Raw genomic sequence first — 25,445 nt, 5'->3', positions numbered from 1 at the left:
TTTCTTTTATGTCAATTCTATAATCCGCTACATCATCTTCCCATTAGCCATTTAATGGCTGGTGACCATAAAAGGAGAAGTCTAACAGTTGAATGACCATTTTTTAAGTTTTAATAGTTAGGTGGAAAAAGAAAAAAAAACGAGAAACTTACCTAGACGGCTACAACTGCATTTACCATTTTTTATGTTTTCTGTCCCTCGGCTCAACACATGCATTTTTCTTTCTTTAATTGATGGCTTAAATAGGAACCCACATTACACACCAACTCAGTAAAACACTTGAAATAAGTAATGTAGCTGGTCTCTAAGTAAAGGGATAAAACTCAAAATTGTACATGAAATTTGATTGAATGTGAACTTTGATACACCGACTTTAATTTGGTGAAATTATGCATTTAAAATTTAATCATGTTCAAATGTATAGTTGAAACTTTGATTTTAATTCAACTATATGTATTTAAAGAAATAAATACATCGATTTATTTTATTTTACATCACATAAATATAAATATAAATATTTGTGGATGCAACATATACATATAAAATGGTGTTGCATTGCTAATGGTGTTAGAGATTTATAAAATTGGATGAAACCAAATTACACAAAATCAAAGTTTATGTATAACATTGCACATTAGAATAGAGTTTCAAGTAAAATTTGTATATCTCGAGTATTTAGGAAAGAAATTGAAATATAAAAATACGCGATCAATATTTTTACACTAACTGGTATGGTTTCCACGCTTCGCGTTGGATTGATTAATTGATTGGGAGGTTAAAATATGCTCTAAGTATATGTACGCTTCGTGCATTAGGAGGTTAGTCTCCTACTTGTATTTTGAGGAATCTAATCTCTGTATTTTATGAATATAGAAATTCAAATCCAACAGTCACAGCTGTTAAAATTCTTCTATTAAATTCACTGGTTTGACACCTTGAAATAAAAATCCACTTGGTAGTCATATAACATTAAAAATAATGTTGAAAATATTAATTATGATTTTTCCCTAAAACACCCCTTCCAACTCATTATGATAAAATAGGATTTTTGTTCAAATAATATTCTCATTTTATTTAGAATAAAATGAAAGGGAAGGTTGAAAGCCGTCCTCAACTCATGAGCAACAATACAAAGACTTAATCAGAAAGGAAACATAAAAATGGAACAAATAGAAAACGGAAACTTCAAGACACAATTAAAGCAAAGAATGTGGGAAGAAGGCTATTTAAGGGCTGCAAATGTATTCCGTAGCTACTTCTCTTCCACATTTATTGAGTAAGAGGCTCAATGAAATAGGAAGGTGGATGGGAATGCCCAACACATTGGCTCTGACAGCAGTGCAAAGGCAAACTGCAGCTTCAAGATCGACCAATCCTTGAATCACGCTGCAACATGGTTCTGTAGGTACGTTTCCGACACTAACACCCACCAAATCCAACAGGCCAAGGCATACACCGAGATTTAGGGGATTGCATGTACCGGGATGACCATGAGTGATTCTGCCATTATGGTACACATCTCCTGGATGAATAAAAACGGGGTTTTCCACGTTGTGAGAGCTTACAAAAGCAAAGAAAAGAAGGTTAAGAGAAAGAACAAGAGCAGTTGATGCTTTAACATTAGAAGCCATTTCCCAAAAGAAAATGATTTGAAGTGATTGATGAAATGAGTTTTTTGTTGTGAGAAATTAAGCTGGAACTGCCGATGAAGGTGGCGAAGGGAGCAAAGGGTTTTTATAGCTGGAATGTATGAACTTTGAAGCTTTTTTAGAACTAGAAAATGGGAGGCACGAAGCCTGATTAGTTGGAGAATCTTGGATCTTGGAGTATCTGTTTGGCTGGCAAAATTCTCCCACGTCTATGATGGATGAATTCTTTATCACAAGGCATCTTTAATCGATTTAATTAGTAACATGAGTACAACGTTGTTAGTATATGTATATATATATTATATTTGCAGACATGCATGGCCTAATTAAGGTTTCTGTCATAAATATATATATATATATATATATATATATGTTAAAATCTTTGAGCTGCTCAACAGGACTAATGGTGTGGTAAACTATATAGGTAGCCACTCCATTACTAGTTAATTTCTTTTCTGGTTTTATGTGGGAAACTTTATTATGTAAGTGCACGTATTGATCAAGTAATACAGTGATAAGATGATGCCCTTCCTATGAGGGCCAAATTTAATTTTAAGCTGCTAAATATCAATTATCCAATTTTTCCAATCTGGATCAAAAAGAAATTCTAATTACTACTGAAGTTAAGCTAAAGGAATTAAAGAGATTTTATTAAACTACATAAAAAAAATGAAAATTACTAAGTTTCTCAATCGATTTTGAAAGATCTTGGAACTCTAATTTACCTAATTATGTTAATCAATTATCTCTCATTCAATTGTTCATCTATACAATTATTAACCTATGATTCGTGGCATTAACTAGACCCTCCCAATATCTAGCTAAGTTAATCCCCTCCCCACCAGCTATATTCTTGTGCTAGGCAAGTCGAGCAACGCCACTACGGAAAAGCTTATTGGGTTGATTTATGATCGTATATTCCTATCCTAGTCAAATTAACTCATTCGTCAGTAGCTACTATAGTTAATCCTAATCTATTTAGTCTAGACCTAAACCTTAATTTTTCTCTTCTCGACAAATCAAGACCACCAAATTAATACGACTTGGTGGCCGGACAAACAGAGTAAATAAGCATAAAGCTGAATAAATAATTAACAGAGATTGAAACAGTTGAAGAGAAAATATTTAATTAACTAAAAAATATGATTCATCATCATTCCAAGAAAATAGATTTTATTTCTTGTTGCGTTGAGAAAACATCACAAGAAGAAACTCAAAACAAACTTGCTTTGAAAAAAAAGTAAAAATAAAATAATCTAGAGATAAAAATAATCGTCGAACTAAAGCCAAGCGCTCCAGATCTCTTTTTCTTCTCGTCTTTGCAAGGTTGAAGCTCCCCTTAGTGTAAGAGAATTGTTCCTTCGCCTCCAAGTTCTTTTTTTTTCCACTCATTTTCCTCTCCTATTCCGCTTAATCACGTCACCCTCTATTTTTAGGGTATTAATCGCTTGGCTCCACCAGACGTAGAATTCGCAGTGGAGTGGGCTGCTTGCTATCTGGAATTCTTAATTGAAGATTGTGCTCCACCACACTGAATCAAGTTTGGTGGAGCAGATGATTTCTCTTCACTATATTTTACCCCGTGCTCCAAGGCCCCCGTTCTTCATCCGAAACTTACAATATAGAGAGGAAGATAGCACACGAATCCAAACTAACTCTAAAAATGATAAAACTCAAATAAAATATAATTAATCTGAAAAACTATAAAATGTACTAAAATTTAACCTAAATGCTCAACTTACCCCCTAAAATTCTATAAAAAAAACTATACTAAAATAACTCTAAATATGAGAGTTGTCATGGTCACCCAACAACGCAAAGTTACAAAATGATCACCCAACTATTCGAGATTTTCTTTTCTGGTCACCCAATTATTCGAAATTTTCTTTTCTGGTCACCAAATTTAAATTATTAACGAAAAGATAACTTGACATCTTTTACAGTTATGCGTAATAGCAACTTTAACCCCGAACATTTCTACATTGTGTCAATATAGTCTTGATCCCAAAATCTTTACCTTCAACATGTAAACGTTGTGTAATTAGGTCTCTAGCTCTCTCTCTCTCTCTCTCAATTTTACTTTTATTTGTGACATTGAGGGCTAATTTTGAGAGAAAGAAAAGATGAAAATTATCATCTTTGATTTTCGAGTGTTTTTGTTGTATCTCCGATCAAATTTAGTTGATGGATTTATATTCTTTTTTAGCTTTTTAGTGAAAGGGTCACAAAGAATTGAAAGTTTGAAAAAGAAGAAGAAGACCAAATTACACAATGTGAAAACATTGAGGGTTAATTTTTTAGAATCAACACTAATTTGGCACGGTGTATAAAGGTTGAGGTTTAAAGTTTCTTTTATGTCAATTCTATAATCCGCTACATCATCTTCCCATTAGCCATTTAATGGCTGGTGACCATAAAAGGAGAAGTCTAACAGTTGAATGACCATTTTTTAAGTTTTAATAGTTAGGTGGAAAAAAAAAAAACGAGAAACTTACCTAGACGGCTACAACTGCATTTACCATTTTTTATGTTTTCTGTCCCTCGGCTCAACACATGCATTTTTCTTTCTTTAATTGATGGCTTAAATAGGAACCCACATTACACACCAACTCAGTAAAACACTTGAAATAAGTAATGTAGCTGGTCTCTAAGTAAAGGGATAAAACTCAAAATTGTACATGAAATTTGATTGAATGTGAACTTTGATACACCGACTTTAATTTGGTGAAATTATGCATTTAAAATTTAATCATGGTTCAAATGTATAGTTGAAACTTTGATTTTAATTCAACTATATGTATTTAAAGAAATAAATACATCGATTTATTTTATTTTACATCACATAAATATAAATATAAATATTTGTGGATGCAACATATACATATAAAATGGTGTTGCATTGCTATTGGTGTTAGAGATTTATAAAATTGGATGAAACCAAATTACACAAAATCAAAGTTTATGTATAACATTGCACATTAGAATAGAGTTTCAAGTAAAATTTGTATATCTGAGTATTTAGGAAAGAAATTGAAATATAAAAATACGCGATCAATATTTTTACACTAACTGGTATGGTTTCCACGCTTCGCGTTGGATTGATTAATTGATTGGGAGGTTAAAATATGCTCTAAGTATATGTACGCTTCGTGCATTAGGAGGTTAGTCTCCTACTTGTATTTTGAGGAATCTAATCTCTGTATTTTATGAATATAGAAATTCAAGTCCAACAGTCACAGCTGTTAAAATTCTTCTATTAAATTCACTGGTTTGACACCTTGAAATAAAAAATCCACTTGGTAGTCATATAACATTAAAAATAATGTTGAAAATATTAATTATGATTTTTCCCCCTAAAAACACCCCTTCCAACTCATTATGATAAAATAGGATTTTTTGTTCAAATAATATTCTCATTTTATTTAGAATAAAAATGAAAGGGAAGGTTGAAAGCCGTCCTCAACTCATGAGCAACAATACAAAGACTTAATCAGAAAGGAAACATAAAAAATGGAACAAATAGAAAACGGAAACTTCAAGACACAATTAAAGCAAAGAATGTGGGGAAGAAGGCTATTTAAGGGCTGCAAATGTATTCCGTAGCTACTTCTCTTCCACATTTATTGAGTAAGAGGCTCAATGAAATAGGAAGGTGGATGGGAATGCCCAACACATTGGCTCTGACAGCAGTGCAAAGGCAAACTGCAGCTTCAAGATCGACCAATCCTTGAATCACGCTGCAACATGGTTCTGTAGGTACGTTTCCGACACTAACACCCACCAAATCCAACAGGCCAAGGCATACACCGAGATTTAGGGGATTGCATGTACCGGGATGACCATGAGTGATTCTGCCATTATGGTACACATCTCCGGGATGAATAAAAACGGGGTTTTCCACGTTGTGAGAGCTTACAAAAGCAAAGAAAAGAAGGTTAAGAGAAAGAACAAGAGCAGTTGATGCTTTAACATTAGAAGCCATTTCCCAGAAGAAAATGATTTGAAGTGATTGATGAAATGAGTTTTTTGTTGTGAGAAATTAAGCTGGAACTGCCGATGAAGGTGGCGAAGGGAGCAAAGGGTTTTTATAGCTGGAATGTATGAACTTTGAAGCTTTTTTAGAACTAGAAAATGGGAGGCACGAAGTCTGATTAGTTGGAGAATCTTGGATCTTGGAGTATCTGTTTGGCTGGCAAAATTCTCCCACGTCTATGATGGATGAATTCTTTATCACAAGGCATCTTTAATCGATTTAATTAGTAACATGAGTACAACGTTGTTAGTATATGTATATATATATTATATTTGCAGACATGCATGGCCTAATTAAGGTTTCTGTCATAAATATATATATATATATATATATATATATTAAAATCTTTGAGCTGCTCAACAGGACTAATGGTGTGGTAAACTATATAGGTAGCCACTCCATTACTAGTTAATTTCTTTTCTGGTTTTATGTGGAAACTTTATTATGTAAGTGCACGTATTGATCAAGTAATACAGTGATAAGATGATGCCCTTCCTATGAGGGCCAAATTTAATTTTAAGTCGCTAAATATCAATTATCCAATTTTTCCAATCTGGATCAAAAAAAGAAATTCTAATTACTACTGAAGTTAAGCTAAAGGAATTAAAGAGATTTTATTAAACTACATAAAAAAAAAATGAAAATTACTAAGTTTCTCAATCGATTTTGAAAGATCTTGGAACTCTAATTTACCTAATTATGTTAATCAATTATCTCTCATTCAATTGTTCAGTCTATACAATTATTAACCTATGATTCTGTGGCATTAACTAGACCCTCCCAATATCTAGCTAAGTTAATCCCCCTCCCCCACCAGCTATATTCTTGTGCTAGGCAAGTCGAGCAACGCCACTACGGAAAAGCTTATTGGGTTGATTTATGATCGTATATTCCTATCCTAGCTGTAAATTAACTCATTCGTCAGCTTACTATAGTTAATCCTAATCTATTTAGTCTAGACCTAAACCTTAATTTTTCTCTTCTCGACAAATCAAGACCACCAAATTAATACGACTTGGTGGCGGACAAACAGAGTAAATAAGCATAAAGTGAATAAATAATTAACAGAGATTGAAACAGTTGAAGAGAAAATATTTAATTAACTAAAAAATATGATTCATCATCATTCCAAGAAAATAGATTTTATTTCTTGTTGCGTTGAGAAAACATCACAAGAAGAAACTCAAAACAAACTTGCTTTGAAAAAAAAGTAAAAATAAAATAATCTAGAGATAAAATAATCGTCGAACTAAAGCCAAGCGCTCCAGATCTCTTTTTCTTCTCGTCTTTGCAAGGTTGAAGCTCCCCTTAGTGTAAGAGAATTGTTCCTTCGCCTCCAAGTTCTTTTTTTTTCCACTCATTTTCCTCTCCTATTCCGCTTAATCACGTCACCCTCTATTTTTAGGGTATTAATCGCTTGGCTCCACCAGACGTAGAATTCGCAGTGGAGTGGGCTGCTTGCTATCTGGAATTCTTAATTGAAGATTGTGCTCCACCACACTGAATCAAGTTTGGTGGAGCAGATGATTTCTCTTCACCATATTTTACCCGTGCTCCAAGGCCCCGTTCTTCATCCAAACTTACAATATAGAGAGGAAGATAGCACACTAATCCAAACTAACTCTAAAAATGATAAAACTCAAATAAAATATAATTAATCTGAAAAACTATAAAATGTACTAAAATTTAACCTAAATGCTCAACTTACCCCCTAAAATTCTATAAAAAAACTATACTAAAATAACTCTAAATATGAGAGTTGTCATGGTCACCCAACAACGCAAAGTTACAAAATGATCACCCAACTATTCGAGATTTTCTTTTCGTCACCCAATTATTCAAATTTTCTTTTACGGTCACCACCGTTAAATTATTAACGAAAAGATAACTTGACATCTTTTACAGCCATGCGTAATAGCAACTTTAACCTGAACATTTCTACATTGTGTCAATATAGTCTTGATCCCAAAAATCTTTACCTTCAACATGTAAACGTTGTGTAATTAGGTCTCTAGCTCTCTCTCTCTCTCTCTCTCGCAATTTTACTTTTATTTGTGACATTGAGGGCTAATTTTGAGAGAAAGAAAAGATGAAAATTATCATCTTTGATTTTCGAGTGTTTTTGTTGTATCTCCGATCAAATTTAGTTGATGGATTTATATTCTTTTTTAGCTTTTTAGTGAAAGGGTCACAAAGAATTGAAAGTTTGAAAAAGAAGAAGAAGACCAAATTACACAATGTGAAAACATTGAGGGTTAATTTTTTAGAATCAACACTAATTTGGCACGGTGTATAAAGGTTGAGGTTTAAAGTTTCTTTTATGTCAATTCTATAATCCGCTACATCATCTTCCCATTAGCCATTTAATGGCTGGTGACCATAAAAGGAGAAGTCTAACAGTTGAATGACCATTTTTTAAGTTTTAATAGTTAGGTGGAAAAAGAAAAAAAAACGAGAAACTTACCTAGACGGCTACAACTGCATTTACCATTTTTTATGTTTTCTGTCCCTCGGCTCAACACATGCATTTTTCTTTCTTTAATTGATGGCTTAAATAGGAACCCACATTACACACCAACTCAGTAAAACACTTGAAATAAGTAATGTAGCTGGTCTCTAAGTAAAGGGATAAAACTCAAAATTGTACATGAAATTTGATTGAATGTGAACTTTGATACACCGACTTTAATTTGGTGAAATTATGCGCACGAAAATTTAATCGCGGTTCAAATGTATAGTTGAAACTTTGATTTTAATTCAACTATATGTATTTAAAGAAATAAATACATCGATTTATTTTATTTTACATCACATAAATATAAATATAAATATTTGTGGATGCAACATATACATATAAAATGGTGTTGTATTGCTAATGGTGTTAGAGATTTATAAAAATTGGATGAAACCAAATTACACAAAATCAAAGTTTATGTATAACATTGCACATTAGAATAGAGTTTCAAGTAAAATTTGTATATCTGAGTATTTAGGAAAGAAATTGAAATATAAAAATACGCGATCAATATTTTTACACTAACTGGTATGGTTTCCACGCTTCGCGTTGGATTGATTAATTGATTGGGAGGTTAAAATATGCTCTAAGTATATGTACGCTTCGTGCATTAGGAGGTTAGTCTCCTACTTGTATTTTGAGGAATCTAATCTCTGTATTTTATGAATATAGAAATTCAAGTCCAACAGTCACAGCTGTTAAAATTCTTCTATTAAATTCACTGGTTTGACACCTTGAGCTAAAAAATCCACTTGGTAGTCATATAACATTAAAAATAATGTTGAAAATATTAATTATGATTTTTCCCCCTAAAAACACCCCTTCCAACTCATTATGATAAAATAGGATTTTTTGTTCAAATAATATTCTCATTTTATTTAGAATAAAAATGAAAGGGAAGGTTGAAAGCCGTCCTCAACTCATGAGCAACAATACAAAGACTTAATCAGAAAGGAAACATAAAAAATGGAACAAATAGAAAACGGAAACTTCAAGACACAATTAAAGCAAAGAATGTGGGGAAGAAGGCTATTTAAGGGCTGCAAATGTATTCCGTAGCTACTTCTCTTCCACATTTATTGAGTAAGAGGCTCAATGAAATAGGAAGGTGGATGGGAATGCCCAACACATTGGCTCTGACAGCAGTGCAAAGGCAAACTGCAGCTTCAAGATCGACCAATCCTTGAATCACGCTGCAACATGGTTCTGTAGGTACGTTTCCGACACTAACACCCACCAAATCCAACAGGCCAAGGCATACACCGAGATTTAGGGGATTGCATGTACCGGGATGACCATGAGTGATTCTGCCATTATGGTACACATCTCCGGGATGAATAAAAACGGGGTTTTCCACGTTGTGAGAGCTTACAAAAGCAAAGAAAAGAAGGTTAAGAGAAAGAACAAGAGCAGTTGATGCTTTAACATTAGAAGCCATTTCCCAAAAGAAAATGATTTGAAGTGATTGATGAAATGAGTTTTTTGTTGTGAGAAATTAAGCTGGAACTGCCGATGAAGGTGGCGAAGGGAGCAAAGGGTTTTTATAGCTGGAATGTATGAACTTTGAAGCTTTTTTAGAACTAGAAAATGGGAGGCATGAAGTCTGATTAGTTGGAGAATCTTGGATCTTGGAGTATCTGTTTGGCTGGCAAAATTCTCCCACGTCTATGATGGATGAATTCTTTATCACAAGGCATCTTTAATCGATTTAATTAGTAACATGAGTACAACGTTGTTAGTATATGTATATATATATTATATTTGCAGACATGCATGGCCTAATTAAGGTTTCTGTCATAAATATATATATATATATATATATATGTTAAAATCTTTGAGCTGCTCAACAGGACTAATGGTGTGGTAAACTATATAGGTAGCCACTCCATTACTAGTTAATTTCTTTTCTGGTTTTATGTGGGAAACTTTATTATGTAAGTGCACGTATTGATCAAGTAATACAGTGATAAGATGATGCCCTTCCTATGAGGGCCAAATTTAATTTTAAGCTGCTAAATATCAATTATCCAATTTTTTCCAATCTGGATCAAAAAAAGAAATTCTAATTACTACTGAAGTTAAGCTAAAGGAATTAAAGAGATTTTATTAAACTACATAAAAAAAAAATGAAAATTACTAAGTTTCTCAATCGATTTTGAAAGATCTTGGAACTCTAATTTACCTAATTATGTTAATCAATTATCTCTCATTCAATTGTTCAGTCTATACAATTATTAACCTATGATTCTGTGGCATTAACTAGACCCTCCCAATATCTAGCTAAGTTAATCCCCCTCCCCCACCAGCTATATTCTTGTGCTAGGCAAGTCGAGCAACGCCACTACGGAAAAGCTTATTGGGTTGATTTGCGCATCAGGTATATTCCTATCCTAGTCAAATTAACTCATTCGTCATCGGCGCTACTATAGTTAATCCTAATCTATTTAGTCTAGACCTAAACCTTAATTTTTCTCTTCTCGACAAATCAAGACCACCAAATTAATACGACTTGGTGGCGGGACAAACAGAGTAAATAAGCATAAAGTGAATAAATAATTAACAGAGATTGAAACAGTTGAAGAGAAAATATTTAATTAACTAAAAAATATGATTCATCATCATTCCAAGAAAATAGATTTTATTTCTTGTTGCGTTGAGAAAACATCACAAGAAGAAACTCAAAACAAACTTGCTTTGAAAAAAAGTAAAAATAAAATAATCTAGAGATAAAATAATCGTCGAACTAAAGCCAAGCGCTCGGATCTCTTTTTCTTCTCGTCTTTGCAAGGTTGAAGCTCCCTTAGTGTAAGAGAATTGTTCCTTCGCCTCCAAGTTCTTTTTTTTCCACTCATTTTCCTCTCCTATTCCGCTTAATCACGCCACCCTCTATTTTTAGGGTATTAATCGCTTGGCTCCACCAGACGTAGAATTCGCAGTGGAGTGGGTCGCTTGCTATCTGGAATTCTTAATTGAAGATTGTGCTCCACCACACCGAATCAAGTTTGGTGGAGCAGATGATTCTCTTCACTATATTTTACCCGTGCTCCAAGGCCCCGTTCTTCATCCAAAACTTACAATATAGAGAGGAAGATAGCACACGAATCCAAACTAACTCTAAAAATGATAAAACTCAAATAAAATATAATTAATCTGAAAAACTATAAAATGTACTAAAATTTAACCTAAATGCTCAACTTACCCCTAAAATTCTATAAAAAACTATACTAAAATAACTCTAAATATGAGAGTTATCATGGTCACCCAACAACGCAAAGTTACAAAATGATCACCCAACTATTCGAGATTTTCTTTTCTGGTCACCCAATTATTCGAAATTTTCTTTTCTGGTCACCAGCTGTTAAATTATTAACGAAAAGATAACTTGACATCTTTTACAGTTGGCGTAATAGCAACTTTAACCCTGAACATTTCTACATTGTGTCAATATAGTCTTGATCCCAAAAATCTTTACCTTCAACATGTAAACGTTGTGTAATTAGGTCTCTAGCTCTCTCTCTCTCTCTCTCTCTCGCAATTTTACTTTTATTTGTGACATTGAGGGCTAATTTTGAGAGAAAGAAAAGATGAAAAATTATCATCTTTGATTTTCGAGTGTTTTTGTTATATCTCCGATCAAATTTAGTTGAGGGATTTATATTCTTTTTTAGCTCTTTAGGTGAAAGGGTCACAAAGAATTGAAAGTTTGAAAAAGAAGAAGAAGACCAAATTACACAATGTGAGAACATTGAGGGTTAATTTTTTAGAATCAAGACTAATTTGGCACGGTGTATAAAGGTTGAGGTTTAAAGTTTCTTTTATGTCTGTAACACCCAATTATTGCACGGTCCAGTAAATTCCAAAAACAGATAAAATAATAAAATAAAAACAGTCCATAGTGTCCGATTACAAACGGGCTACAAGGCCCAAACCAAAACAAAGCGGTGGCCCAAATTACAATGGCCTAAAATGGATGAAACCCTAGGGTTTCTAATCTTCAACAGAGCCGCAACCGAGCCAAGCCAAGCTCCGGATCTTCACGATCTGCACCTGCAAACACAAGAAAGGAAAGAAAATCAAATCAAATCAGATCGAATCAAACAAAATTTGTTTCTTGATTTCTTTTATTTTTCATTCGGCTATAAAAAAAGCCATTCCAATACATTGCAAGGGATTCGATTTCGAAATCAGAAATAAAAAACTACTACTTTCGCAATATAGAGAGCAAAAAACCAAATCAAAGGTTGTTACTTGCATTTTTTTCTGTTATATGTATTTATTTTTATCGTTTATATATATAAATAATATAAGAGGAAAGAAAGAACCTAGGTTTTAAGCCCTAATCGCCGTGAACGACCGAAGAACCGTCTTCGAGGAAAGACGGTCGGAAATCGAAAAGTCTCTTAGGCTTTTGAGGTGCTTCCACGAATAGTTGGAGGGTTTTGTGCCCGGATTTACGCTTAGAGGCCTCGAGGGAACCAGATCTGAGAGTTTTCTTTTTTACACCACCGATACGCCAGTCTTGCGGCGTCGAGATCGTGGCGGTGGCGGCTTGATGATGTCCATCGGATGACCGACCGATGGCCGGAGGACAGAGGGGCTGAGAGAGTTTTAAAAGGTTTTTTTTTGTTTTTTTTAAATGTTTAAAATGAAATATTTTTGAGGGAAGGGAGGCTTGTATACGGTACCAAAACGGTACCGTTTTGGAAGGCCTCCAGATGCCTAAAACGGCGTCGTTTTGGGGAGGCCGACCCGAATCCAACCTGACCCAGCCTAGGATCCGCGTGTTTTTGAGTGGAGGGGTAAATTGCGCTTTTAGTCCCTCCGCCTTTTAATGTTTTTACAATTAAGTTTTTTTTTTATTTTCTAAATTATTCCTTTTTCTTATTACTGTTTTCAATTTCATCCGAATGTGAACGACGTCGTTTTGAGGAGAAGGGAAAATTGCCCTTCCAACCCCTCTATGTAATTCGCGCATTCAATTTAGTCCTCCAGACTTTATTTATTTGCGAATTTACCTCGGATCTTTACTTGCGATCCAATTTAGTCTTTTTTTTCATATTTTCTTTAAAAATCAATATTTTTTATAACGAAATTGTATTTTTTTATTTTATTTTATAATTCTCATATGAAATTATTATTATTTTATATATAGGTATTTTTTAAAGCATGTATTTATACCTTTTTCAAAGAAAAAAACTAATATTTTTCGCATACATATATATATACTTGTTTTATTTATTTATTTAATTTTGATATTATTTTAAATATTTTAAACTTATATATTTTTATGTGTACATGTATATATCCTTTTCGTTTATTTGCTTATTAATTTATGTTTGCATATTTTATTATTATCTTGTCCATTTATTTGATATTTTGCATGTCATTATCTTGTTTATTTGCTTATTTATTCATATTGTTTCTATGAAATTGTTGTATTCATTATTGATATTTGTTTAAAGGGCATTTATTCACATATTCAACATAACATTACACTATCTTTTTATTTAATTTTAAAATAAAACATTTCAAAATAGGGATAATACTCGTATTTAGGATTTTTCAAGAAAATTGAGCCCTAACGTATTGGGTTCCGATTTTTTTTGTAAAATCTAACAACCGAGGATTGCTCTTTAAATCAAATAAAATAAAACTTATCATTGGGAGTTCAACGGGTTGTGTCCTAACGTTTTGGATGTGACACGTTGATTTCTCGAGATAAAGATTTTTTTAAAAAATAATAAAGGAAATATTCCGAGTTTGGGATTTTGGAGGAATTGTGACCTAACGTATTGGGCCGCGATTTCTTAAATCTTGAATGAATGGATATTCTTTTAAATTTTTATTACATGAGTATTTTGGCCTAATTCATTTTTGGGAAAAATAGAATGTTATGCCCTAACGCATTGGGTGTGGCATTTTTCTTTCTTTGAAATGGTAAGGGTCTTAATACGTATCTTTTTTTTAAAGTTTTTGCTAAGGATTATATTCTTCAAATTCTCGACATTAAGACACTAATTAATTAACTAGGTACCAATTTTGGGCGTTACGAGGGTGCTAATCCTTCCTCGTACATAACCGACTCCCGGATCCATTTTTCTAAAACTCGTAGACCTAAGCCGTTTTTTTAGGTGATCCAATCACACCTCAATAAAAGATTGGTGGCGACTCCTAATTTTCTTTTTCTAAAGTCGACAACCTAAAATTTTTGTTTTTCAAAAAAACGGTTTCGACAGCTTGGCGACTCCACTGGGGAACATTTTTTTAAAAAAAAAGAGAGTCGAGCCACAAAGTTGATTAATTTTTGTCATATGGTCGAGAAAAATATTGTTTTTTTGAAAAAACTCATGACATCCTTTCGCATTCATTATCTTATTGCTTAAATATTGTTTGCATTATACATTTCATGTGTTGAACAATTTTACCCTTTTAAGTGGGAGTGAGAAGCTATGCCTTCGTGAGGTTTTCACCTCCGTGTAGGGTAGTGGATTGCTTCCGGGATACATCCGTACCTATATCTTCGTGAGATTTTGATCTCTGTGCAGCCATAGGGAAATGTATTCCCCTGAACCTAACTCGATCCATATGAGCCTATAATGGGTGAGGATTGAGGAATCTGCTGGTTTGGGTACCTTTACCTTAGAAGCCGAACTTCATATAATGAACCTTAGGAATCCACCCTAGGTAGAACTATACTAAACCCTACTAGATATCCAATTAGGAATTTTACTATTTCTTGATTATATCTTATGTTTTTATGTGATACTGACTTTTTGTGTTTTATTTTGATTGCATGACATGGCATTTCATTTCATCATAAAAGGCGTCAGTCTATATTCAGTTGCTGGATAGAAGGCTTATCATGGAAAGAGGGTTTCTTGATAAAGTGGAGGACAATGTGGCTGTCCGAACTTGGTCTGAAACAACGCAGCAAGAAAAGGGTGATAGTTTGGCTGACGGGCATGTATCGGAGTTATGGGACTTTACGCACATCAGTGTAACTCAAAACAATTTACAAGAATTGAAGGAAATTTGGGGTCAGTGGAGTGATGAGGTTAGACATCTATTTTATAATAATTATGGGGATCTGCCTTATTTGATTGATGTAAAGGTAGACAAGCATTTGTTTCAAGCCCTCGCCCAGTTCTGGAATCCTGCTTACAGCAGCTTTACGTTTGGGAAGGTCGATTTGGTGCCTACGATAGAGGAATATCTGGCTTTACTCCGACGTTCAAAGTTTCAAGTGAACAGGGTCTATTCTAGAGCAGTAAATGTGCCAACCTTTTCAAAGAAGCTGATGAGTGTAACAGGAATGAGTGAGCAGTGGGTTGTCACACGAATTAAGCAAAAGGGGGATAGTAAGTGCGTTCCTTGGAGAAGCTTGAAAGATGCAATTCTCACACACCCAGATGTAAGGAAAAGGTTAGATGTTTTTGCTTTAAGTATATACGATTTAGTTGTCTTCCCTAAAGCCTTGGGGTATGTGGATGAAACAGTCACTGATTTATTCGACCGGCTCGATAAGAAGGTTACATCGATTCCAACAATTTTGGCAGAAACTTTCAGGTCATTGAGTGCATGCCGGAAGACGGGCGAAGGTAGATTTATTGGATGTGCACAGCTTCTACTCGCATGGTTTCATAGTCGTTTTTGGAAGGTGGATAAAGTTTCGTATCGGGTTTTCTCTGAAAATTATTCACCACTAAAGGAGATAGTCGCTACGCCAATGAGAGACGACATTTCGAAGGAGAAGTGGATGGCTATTCTTCAAAATCTTCGAGAGGAGGACGTTGAGTGGAGAGCTCATTGGTTACTTCCAGATGAGATCCTGTATAGGTGTGGTAGTTTTGATTGGGTTCCTTTGCTAGGGGTTTGGGGAGCTACTGGATATGCCCCATTATTGGTGCTAAGGCAATATAGGTCAAGGAAATTTGTACCTGCGACCCAAGGGATAGCTGATTGTGAATTTTCGTACAAGGATGATGGTTATAGAAAGAAGATTCAAGAGATGTCTAGTGCGTGGAAACAGACTCGCCGAATGAAGAGGCTAGCTGTGGGTCCAATGACGACTCCCGAGTATCATGAATGGTGGGCTAGAAGGATTAATGATAATACACCTAAGCTAAATCAGGAAGACAACCGGTCAATAGAAGAGCATTTGCGAGTCATTCCTTCTGAATTGGAAATCATAAGGCAAGATTTTGAGAGGTGAAATGCGGATTTAGAGAAAAAGATAGAGCAAATAGAGGCAAAAAAGATGAACTTAAGATTGGATATAGACGTTCAGAAGCTTGAAAATGAGAAGTTAAAGAAAGAGAAAAATAAGGCTGAGGAAGAGCTGGGTAGTCTGAAGACGAATTATAAAAAAATTCATTTGTCAATGAGAACTGCTGGGCTGGGAAAGACTTCAGAACAATGGCGAGCAGAAATTCGAGAAGAAAAGGACAAAGTCAACAGATGAGAACAGAAATGTCAGGAGATGCAGAGACAAAATGAAGTTTTAGAAAAGAGTTTGTCAGAAAGCCAAAGGGAAAAATGCGAGCTAAAGGATAGGGTGGTTGTGTTGGAAGGATGTCTTCGTCAATATTGAAATTAAAATTTGGCAAAAGAGTTGAAAGCTAGCTTGAGCAAGATTGAAGAAATGAAGAAAATAATCGAAGAGCTAGAAACGGAGCTGTAAAATTGTGAGTTCCAGATCAAGCACTTGAAAGCAAACGGGTGTCGTAATAATGAACAGCTTCACCACTTTCGAAGTCAAGTTAGAAGCAGAGATCATCTTATCGAGGAAGCTGTGGTCCAGATTCGAGAAGTAGCTGATCATATCTGAGACTTTAGCGATGCAACAGTGACCTGAGTGTGAAGTATGAGTTAGAATCGGATTGGGGACAAGAATTAGCTTTGTTACTTAGAAAGATTAGAGTTCTGGGTACTAGGGCAAAGTCTTATTTGTAATTCACTTTATGTAAAGGAATTTAATTTCTAGTAAAGTTTTCTTATATGGAATTGAATCAAAATGACGCCTTTCTGCATTCATTTCATGCATTGCATTGTTTCATATGCATTAAGAAATATATCAAGGGATTCTAATTAATTTAAATCACTCATCAGTTAATCTGGAAACCAACCAACCCACCAAGCACCACTACGGTACTCGATCGAAAACTAAAGATATGGATCAAAGGATGGAAAGACTAGAACAAAAGGAAATGCAGGAGCAGCTTCAAAAGAAAATGAATGAGTAGCAAAAGATGATAGACAAAATGATGGAATCTCAAGGGAGTATGATGGCTCAGTAAACTCAATGGTTCAGCAAAGGAACTAATAAAGGAAAAGGCTCTGTGCTCAATATTGAAGAACAAGACAATGAGGGACCTGTCTATCCTCTGGACTTTACCCCTCAACAAGTTGAGATATACCCGCGTAGGTCCTCTGTTACCATTAATCCTCCGGGTGACGCTGCAACGCTAATAAATCTCCAAGCAGGATCAGGCTCTAACCCCGGAGCCAACTTTGTTAATCCTGCTATTCCTGATTTCGATGAGACGACTGGAAAGGAGAAAATGTATTATGAATTGCGAAAATAGCTAGAAGAAAAGTACAAATGGCTGGAAGAGAAATTTAGAGAGATGGAAAGTGCAGAAGGCTACTATGGGATGGATGCTAAAGAATTGAGTCTGGTTCCAGATTTAGTGCTCCCTTACAAATTCAAAATGCCAGAGTTTGAGAAATATAATGGAACCAGTAGCCCCGAAGCTCATATTACCATGTTCTGCAGACGAATGACCAGTTATGTCAATAATGAGCAACTCTTGATTCATTGCTTCTAGGATAACCTCACAGGGGTAGCATCCAAGTGGTACAATCGATTGAATCGTACCCAGATTAATTCATGGAGAGATTTGGCACAGGCGTTCATAAAGCAGTACAGCCATGTGACTGACATGGTACCTGACAGGATCACTCTGCAGAATATGGAAAAGAAACCATGCGTAAGCTTTAGGCAATACGCGCAGAGATGGAGAGAGGTTGCTGTACAGGTTCAGCCGTCTCTTCTAGAAAGAGTGATGACAATGCTTTTTGTCAACACATTGAAGGCACCATTTATTACACATATGTTAGAAAATGCTACTAAAAGTTTTTCCGACATAGTTATGAATGGCGAGATGATAGAAAATGCTATCAGAAGCGAGAAAATAAACGCTGGAGAAAGTAGTAGAAGGGTGGCCTCGAAGAAGAAAGAGAACAAGGTCAACAATTCAAGTTCATATTCGAAGACAGTTACGGTGAATTAGCCAGGAAAAGTGGCTGTTAACCAGCAATGATCATCAAAGCAAAGATCTGATACAAGACAAAATACAAAGAAGATTCAATTTACACCAATTCCAATGACGTATAGGGAGCTATATCAGAATGTATTCAATGCACACGTGGTTTCCCCTTTCCACTTGAAACCTCTGCAGCCTCCATACCCCAAGTGGTATGATGCAAATGCACAGTGTGACTATCATGTGGGAATTGAGGGGCAATCTATAGAACATTGTACGGTGTTCAAGAAGCTGGTGGAAAGACTTATAAGCATGGGTGTGGTTAAATTGGATGATTCACCCAGTACAGAAAATCCGTTGCCTAATCATAACGGAGTGAACATGATAGGTGGGAGCATGGGTAGAAAAATCAAGCAAGACATAGCAGAAGTGAAAATTCCTTTGAGGTGGGTTTGGAGAAATATGGTAAAAAGGGGATTGATTGTTCCGAATTCAGAGGGAAGCTTCGAAAGGATGGAAAATTACTGTGAGTTCCATCACAAGGAGGGACATGAAATCCAAGAATGCACTGAATTCAGAGCCTTGGTTCAAGGCATGATAGATAATAAAAAAATGAAATTTTATGAGGAAGTTAGGGAAGAAGAGAGTATTTGCACATCCGAATCCTCGAAGGTTCCAAGAGTAGCGCAACCTGTGGTCATCATCTCGCGACTAAAGAAGGATGAAGCGAGAACGCCATTGATTCCAAGAATCATAATAAAGAAACCTACAACCTTCACTTACCAGGACAGTAGGAAGGTTCCATAGAGCTAGGAGTGCAATACAATTGTCCCTGGAAAAGAGACTACAAAGGACCAGTGTGTGAATGCCAAACTAGAATCTATGAAAGGGGCCATAATAGGGGAGTAGAAAGGGAAAGTAGTTGAGCCAGTGAAGGAGGAAGAAGCTGTAGAATTCCTCAAATTTCTGAAGCATAGTGAGTATAATGTCATCGAGGAGATACATAAACAACCGGCTCGTATATCTGTACTGGCCTTACTCTTGAATTCAGAAGTACATCGAAATGCACTAATGAAGATGCTAAATGAGACTTATGTGTCCAAGGATATTTCTGTTAGCAAACTAGATCAGTTGGTTAATAATATCAGTACTGATAATTTCATATTTTTCAATGATGATGAAATACCTCCTGGAGGCATGGGATCTACCAAAGCTTTGCATATCACTGCACGATGCAAGGGGCATATTTTGCCAGGAGTACTGATTGACAACGGATCAGTTTTGAACGTATTGCCATCATTCACACTTAACAGGCTACCCATAGACAGTTCGCACATGAAAACATGTCAAAATGTAGTGATGGCGTTTGACGGTACATAAAAGAAGGTCATGGGAAGAATAGAGATACCCCTACTGATTGGCCCAACAGTTTATGAGGTAGATTTTATTGTGATGGACATCAAACCTTTCTATAATTGTTTATTAGGAAGGCCATGGATACATTCGGCGGGGGCAGTACCGTCATCATTACATCAGATGTTGAAGTTAGTGTCAGATGGTCGGCTAGTGACAATAAAAGTCGAAGAGGATATAATAGCAGCTGTATCCAATGAGACGCCATACGTAGAGACCAATGACGAGTCAATAGAATGCTCATTTCCATCTTTGGAGTTTGTAAATGCGGCATTTGTTCCTGAAGGGAGTAAAATTTTGGTGCCAAAATTATCCAAAGCTACAGAAATGGGTTTACAATTGTTGGTGGGAAAAAGAGCTTTACCCAAAATAGGGCTAGGGAGATATCTTCAAGGGAAGACTGAGGTTCCAATGCTGAAAGAAAAGCAGGATCACTTTGGCTTAGGATACAAGCCACATAGAGGACAGAGAAGGAAAGAGATAGAAAAAAGGCAGGAAATGAGAAGGGCGCGTTTAAATGGTGAGGAAGCTAAGTGGGAGCCAATGATAATCCCCCACATATCCAAAACTTTCGTATCTGGAGGAGTTATTCATCATGAGAGAAAGAAATCGGTTGAGGAAAGCATCGAGGAGACGTTGGAAAGTATGCACATCAATGCCATTCATGAGCATGAGAATGAAGAGAGGAGCTGGCTGGACATTCGTCCTTATGAGCCCGGGAATGTTCCAGATAATTGGATTGTGGAAGAAATACCTAAAGTCTTTATAAATGTCTCAGAGTAATATTCAGAACAAACTTGTTATTTTAGCCTAGAAATAACAAGAACTCTTTTGTGAAATAGGCTTATGTTTAAACATCATTATTTTAATGAAATACATCTTTGCAATTGTTTCGAGTAAATATTCTTTCATTCTTTCCATACAAGTAAATATATTCTTTCATTGCACAAATAATTGTACATAAATTCATACATTCTTTTGTAACCATATTAGGTCATTGTGTATCAACGACATGAATGGCGCCGCTACGAGCTCAGAATGCCCTTTTGAACGAAACGTGTGTTTAGAGGGATCACACGACTTTGAAGGTGATGAAGATGGTGGTTTATCTTTGGACTTGTTGAGGATGGTGGAACAAGAGGAAAAGCAAATCCTACCTCACAAAGAATCAGTAGAAATTGTGAGCTTGGAAGAAGGAAAAGAGGTGAAAATTGGAACTGAGGTTTCTACAAAGACAAGATGAGACCTCATTGAATTACTCCAAGAATTCAAAGATGTCTTCGCATGGTCATACCAGGATATGCCCGGATTGAGTGCTGACATTGTAATGCATCGCCTACCTATAAAAGAGGATTGTAAACCAATCCAACAGAAGCTCAGAAGAATGAGGCCTGATATTGTGCTCAAAATAAAAGAGGAGGTTAGGAAACAGTTTGATGCTGGGTTTTTGCAGGAGGTCAAATATTCTGAATGGGTAGCCAACATCGTTCCAGTCCCTAAAAAAGATGGAAAAGTACGAATGTGCGTGGATTACAGGGATTTGAACAAAGCATGTCCAAAGGACAATTTCCCATTGCCACATATTGATACTCTGGTGGATAATACGGTAAGATTTTCACTGTTTTCTTTCATGGATGGGTTCTCAGGATATAATCAGATAAAGATGCATCCGGAAGATATGGGAAAGACTATGTTCATTACTTTGTGGGGAACATTTTGCTATAAGGTGATGCCATTCGGATTAAAGAATGCGGGAGCAACATATCCGAGAGCCATGGTAGCCTTATTTCATGATATAGTGCACAAAGAAATTGAAGTATATGTTGATGATATGATTACCAAATCCAGAACAGAGGAGGAACATGTGCAGGTCCTGAGAAAATTGTTCTTAAGATTAAGGAAGTTCCAACTCAAGCTTAATCCGACAAAATGCACTTTTGGAGCCAGGTCAGGAAAGTTGTTAGGCTTCGTAGTCAGCGAAAAGGGAATTGAGATTAATCCAGACAAAGTCAAGGCAATACGAGATTCATCACCACCACGTACCCAGAAGGAAGTTCGAGGCTTCTTAGGAAGACTGAATTACATTGCTCGATTTATTTCACAGTTGACCGAGAAATGTGATCCCATATTTCGCCTTTTGAAGAAACATAATCTTGATGTTTGGAACGAAGAATGCCAGAGTGCCTTTGAGAAGATAAAGCAACACTTAACCAATACTCCAGTTTTGTCACCACCTAGCCCAGATAGACCCTTGATTTTGTATTTAACGGTGTTCAACAACTTTATGGGATACGTGCTGGGTCAACATGATGCCACTGGAAAAAAGGAAAAGGCGATTTACTATCTCAGCAAGAAATTCACTGATTGTGAGATGAGATATTCGCCTATCAAAAAATTGTGTTGCGCACTGATTTGGACGACCAAGAGGTTGAGGCAATACTTACTCTATCATACGACTTGGCTAATTTCAAAATTAGACCCTTTGAAGTATATGATGGAGTCAACAGCATTGAATGAAAGAATGGCTAGATGGCAAATCTTGCTCTCTGAGTTTGATATCATATATGTAAGTCAGAAGGCCATCAAGGGGAGTGCGATAGCAGATTTCTTGCCTAGCAGAGCTCTGGAAGATTATGAGCCTTTAGACTTTGATTTCCCGAAAGAAGATTTGATATATGTGGCAAATGCTGAAGAAGATCCCCAAGAGAATCATTCTTGGAGATTAAACTTTGACGGAGCATCGAATGCACTAGGCAATGGGATTGGAGCAGTCCTGGTGTCTCCAAATGGAGATTATCATCCTTTCACCAGTAAATTAGACTTTGATTGCACTAATAACATGGCTGAGTATGAAGCTTACATCATGGGTATACGGGCAGGCATAGAGCGGAAAATCAAGACATTAGAGGTGTACAGAGACTCAGCATTGGTAATATACCAGCTAAGAGGGGAATGGGCGACAAGAGACCCTAAATTGATCCGTTATCGGAGATTGGTTTTGGAATTGATCGAAGAGTTTGACAACATTACCTTCTGTTATCTCCCACGGGAAGAAAATCAGATGGCTGATGCTCTTGCTACTTTAGCTTCCATGATTAAAGTGAATCAGTTAGAGGACATGAAGCCCATTCAAATTAGTATTTATGAGATCCCAGCCCACTGTTACATCATTGGAGAAGTGGAGAATGATAATAGTCCCTGGTACCAAGATATATTGCTATATGTGAAGAATCACGAATATCCTGATCAGGCAACAGAGAATGATAAAAGGACATTGAGGAGACTAGCTATTGACTATGTCTTAGATGGGGAGATCCTATACAAAAGGGGAAAGGATCGAGTACTGTTGAGATGCGTGGACGCTGTAAAGGCTAAGGAAATTTTAGAAGAAGTCCATGAAGGTGTTTGTGGAACGCACGCTAATGGATTCACCATGGCTAGACAGATTATGAGATTCGGGTATTACTGGTCCACCATGGAAGGAGATTGCATCAATCATGCCAAGAAATGTCATAAATGCCAAATTTATGGGGATAAAATGCACGCGCCTCCTTATCCTCTTCATGTTATGACTTCTCCATGGCGTTTCTCTATGTGGGGTATGGACGTCATTGGACCAATATCACCGAAGGCTTCTAATGGACATCGTTTCATTTTTGTGGTTATTGACTACTTCACTAAGTGGGTAGAGGCAACCTCATATGCTAATGTCACGAAGTCAGCAGTCAGTAAGTTTTTGAAGAAAGAGATCATATGTCGATATGGAATGCCTGAAAGGATCATATCTGACAATGTGCTGAATTTGAATAACAGCACAATAGTAGAAGTCTGTGAACAGTTCAATATCAAACACCGTAATTCGTTACCGTATCATCCAAAAATGAATGGTGCAGTAGAGGCGGCCAACAAAAATATTAAGAAGATTGTGGCGAAAATGGCTGAAACTTACAAGGACTGGCATGAGAAGTTACCATTCGCTCTTTTGGCTTACCGAACATCGATCAGGACTTCTACTGGGGCAACACATTTCTCGTTGGTTTATGGAATGGAGGCAGTTTTACCCATTGAGGTTGAAATTCCTTCTCTCCGAGTTTTGGCCGAGTTAAAATTGGATGAGGCCGAATGGATCCAATCTCGGTATGATCAACTGAACCTGATTGAAGAGAAAAGATTAAAAGCCATTCGTCATGGCCAAATGTATCAGAAGCGAATGATGCGAGCTTATAATAAGAAGGTTTGTCCCAGAGAATTTCATGAAGGGGATTTGGTTTTGAAAAAGATCCTCCCTTTACAAAAGGATTTCAGAGGGAAATGGATGCCAAACTGGGAAGGACCTTATGTTGTGAAAAAGGCTTTTTCTGGAGGCGCTTTGATTTTGAGTGAAATGGATGGCAAAAATCTTCCGAATCCTATAAATTCAGATTTGGTCAAGAAATATTTCACTTGAAGGAAGAGAGGAATCAAAGTGAAAACCCGCAAAGGGCGCTCTGATTTCCAAAAAAAAAGAAAAAAAAGGGGAGAGGCCAAGGTGAAAACCTGAAAAGGGCGCCTTGAGACCAAAGGGGGTTTGAGTTGAAAACCCGAAAAGGGCGGCTCAAACATTGTCAGATTGGGGCATATGGTGATCTTGCTTCACTTAAGTCAACAAGGATATACGACATCTTGGGGCATCGGTAAAGTACTGTAGATCCCCTAAACACATGTTAAATTCAGAATGGTTCTTGGTTTGTATGGAGAAGTTCAAGCGGCGATTTCCAAAGCACCTATTCTTCATATTATTTGTACCAAGTTTGTTGGTTCTTGTAAATACTTCATTCTTTGCTGTTCTTGAATATTTTTTTCTTTTCAGGACGCTTACTATCAATAAATTCTTGAATTAATTCATCTCTTACTCAGTATTTTTATCTTTGCGCAAGCATGTCGCATTAGAATAATGATTGATGGACTAATAAACTTTCACAAAGGTAGTTTTGTATATTACTCTGGGAATTTCTAAATAATTTAGTAACCTGAAACAGAACTATTGTTTAGAATACCCCAAGTTCAAAAGTTAAAGAGCCTAGGAAGGAAAAGGTCTAAATTAAGACTGTTTTTCAGATTTGGTTGTCTAAATAGCGAATGAGACAGTAAGAAGTCTTGATGGGGTAGAAAGAAGTCCCCTATGGAAAGAAAGCTCCTCATTTGGGCGGAGCCTTTGGTAGGACACCCTGAGAGTGGTGTAAACAAATTTCATAATCTGTATCCTTGAATTACGATAGGAAAAGATTGAGAAGAGACAAATTTTCCTACTCTTAAAGTCATGGGGGAAGGAATATAGTACAAATTCTGCGTCCTAGAGGGTTGAGCTTTGAAGTGCACAATGGGGGCAATTTGATTAAGCGTTTTTTGGAGATATCAACCAAGCAAAAGGCGTCAACGACAAAGCCTTAATAAACTCTAAAAAATAATAATTCTTAAAAAATGACATTCTGCATTCATTCAAATGTCATTCACACATGTCTAGTTAGGAGCGTTTGATGCATTTTATGCCATCCTAATCGTTAGGCATAATTAGGTTCATTATACAGGTC

General features: G+C 36.0%; 3 protein-coding genes across 3 annotated transcripts; all 3 read right to left on the bottom strand.

The window, feature by feature from the left end:
- Positions 1–1,191: 1,191 nt before the first annotated feature.
- LOC128033738 (putative lipid-binding protein AIR1) lies at positions 1,192–1,716 on the bottom strand. The gene has a single exon (XM_052621775.1). It carries the CDS (start codon positions 1,629–1,631, stop codon positions 1,227–1,229), a length of 405 nt encoding a protein of 134 aa, XP_052477735.1. The 5' UTR covers positions 1,632–1,716; the 3' UTR covers positions 1,192–1,226.
- Positions 1,717–5,041: 3,325 nt separating this feature from the next.
- LOC128033739 (putative lipid-binding protein AIR1) lies at positions 5,042–5,730 on the bottom strand. Its single transcript, XM_052621776.1, has one exon. The coding sequence runs from the start codon at positions 5,629–5,631 to the stop codon at positions 5,227–5,229; it is 405 nt and encodes a 134-aa protein (XP_052477736.1). The 5' UTR covers positions 5,632–5,730; the 3' UTR covers positions 5,042–5,226.
- A 3,315-nt stretch (positions 5,731–9,045) lies between these two features.
- Positions 9,046–9,719, bottom strand: LOC105775899 (putative lipid-binding protein AIR1). The gene has a single exon (XM_012598393.2). The coding sequence runs from the start codon at positions 9,633–9,635 to the stop codon at positions 9,231–9,233; it is 405 nt and encodes a 134-aa protein (XP_012453847.1). The 5' UTR covers positions 9,636–9,719; the 3' UTR covers positions 9,046–9,230.
- Positions 9,720–25,445: the final 15,726 nt, after the last annotated feature.

This window comes from Gossypium raimondii, chromosome 10 (genome assembly GCF_025698545.1).
Source record: "Gossypium raimondii isolate GPD5lz chromosome 10, ASM2569854v1, whole genome shotgun sequence".
In the NCBI taxonomy this organism is placed as follows: domain Eukaryota; kingdom Viridiplantae; phylum Streptophyta; class Magnoliopsida; order Malvales; family Malvaceae; genus Gossypium; species Gossypium raimondii.
Note: the sequence above shows the minus strand (reverse complement) of the source record. Positions and strands in the feature narration are given on the sequence as shown.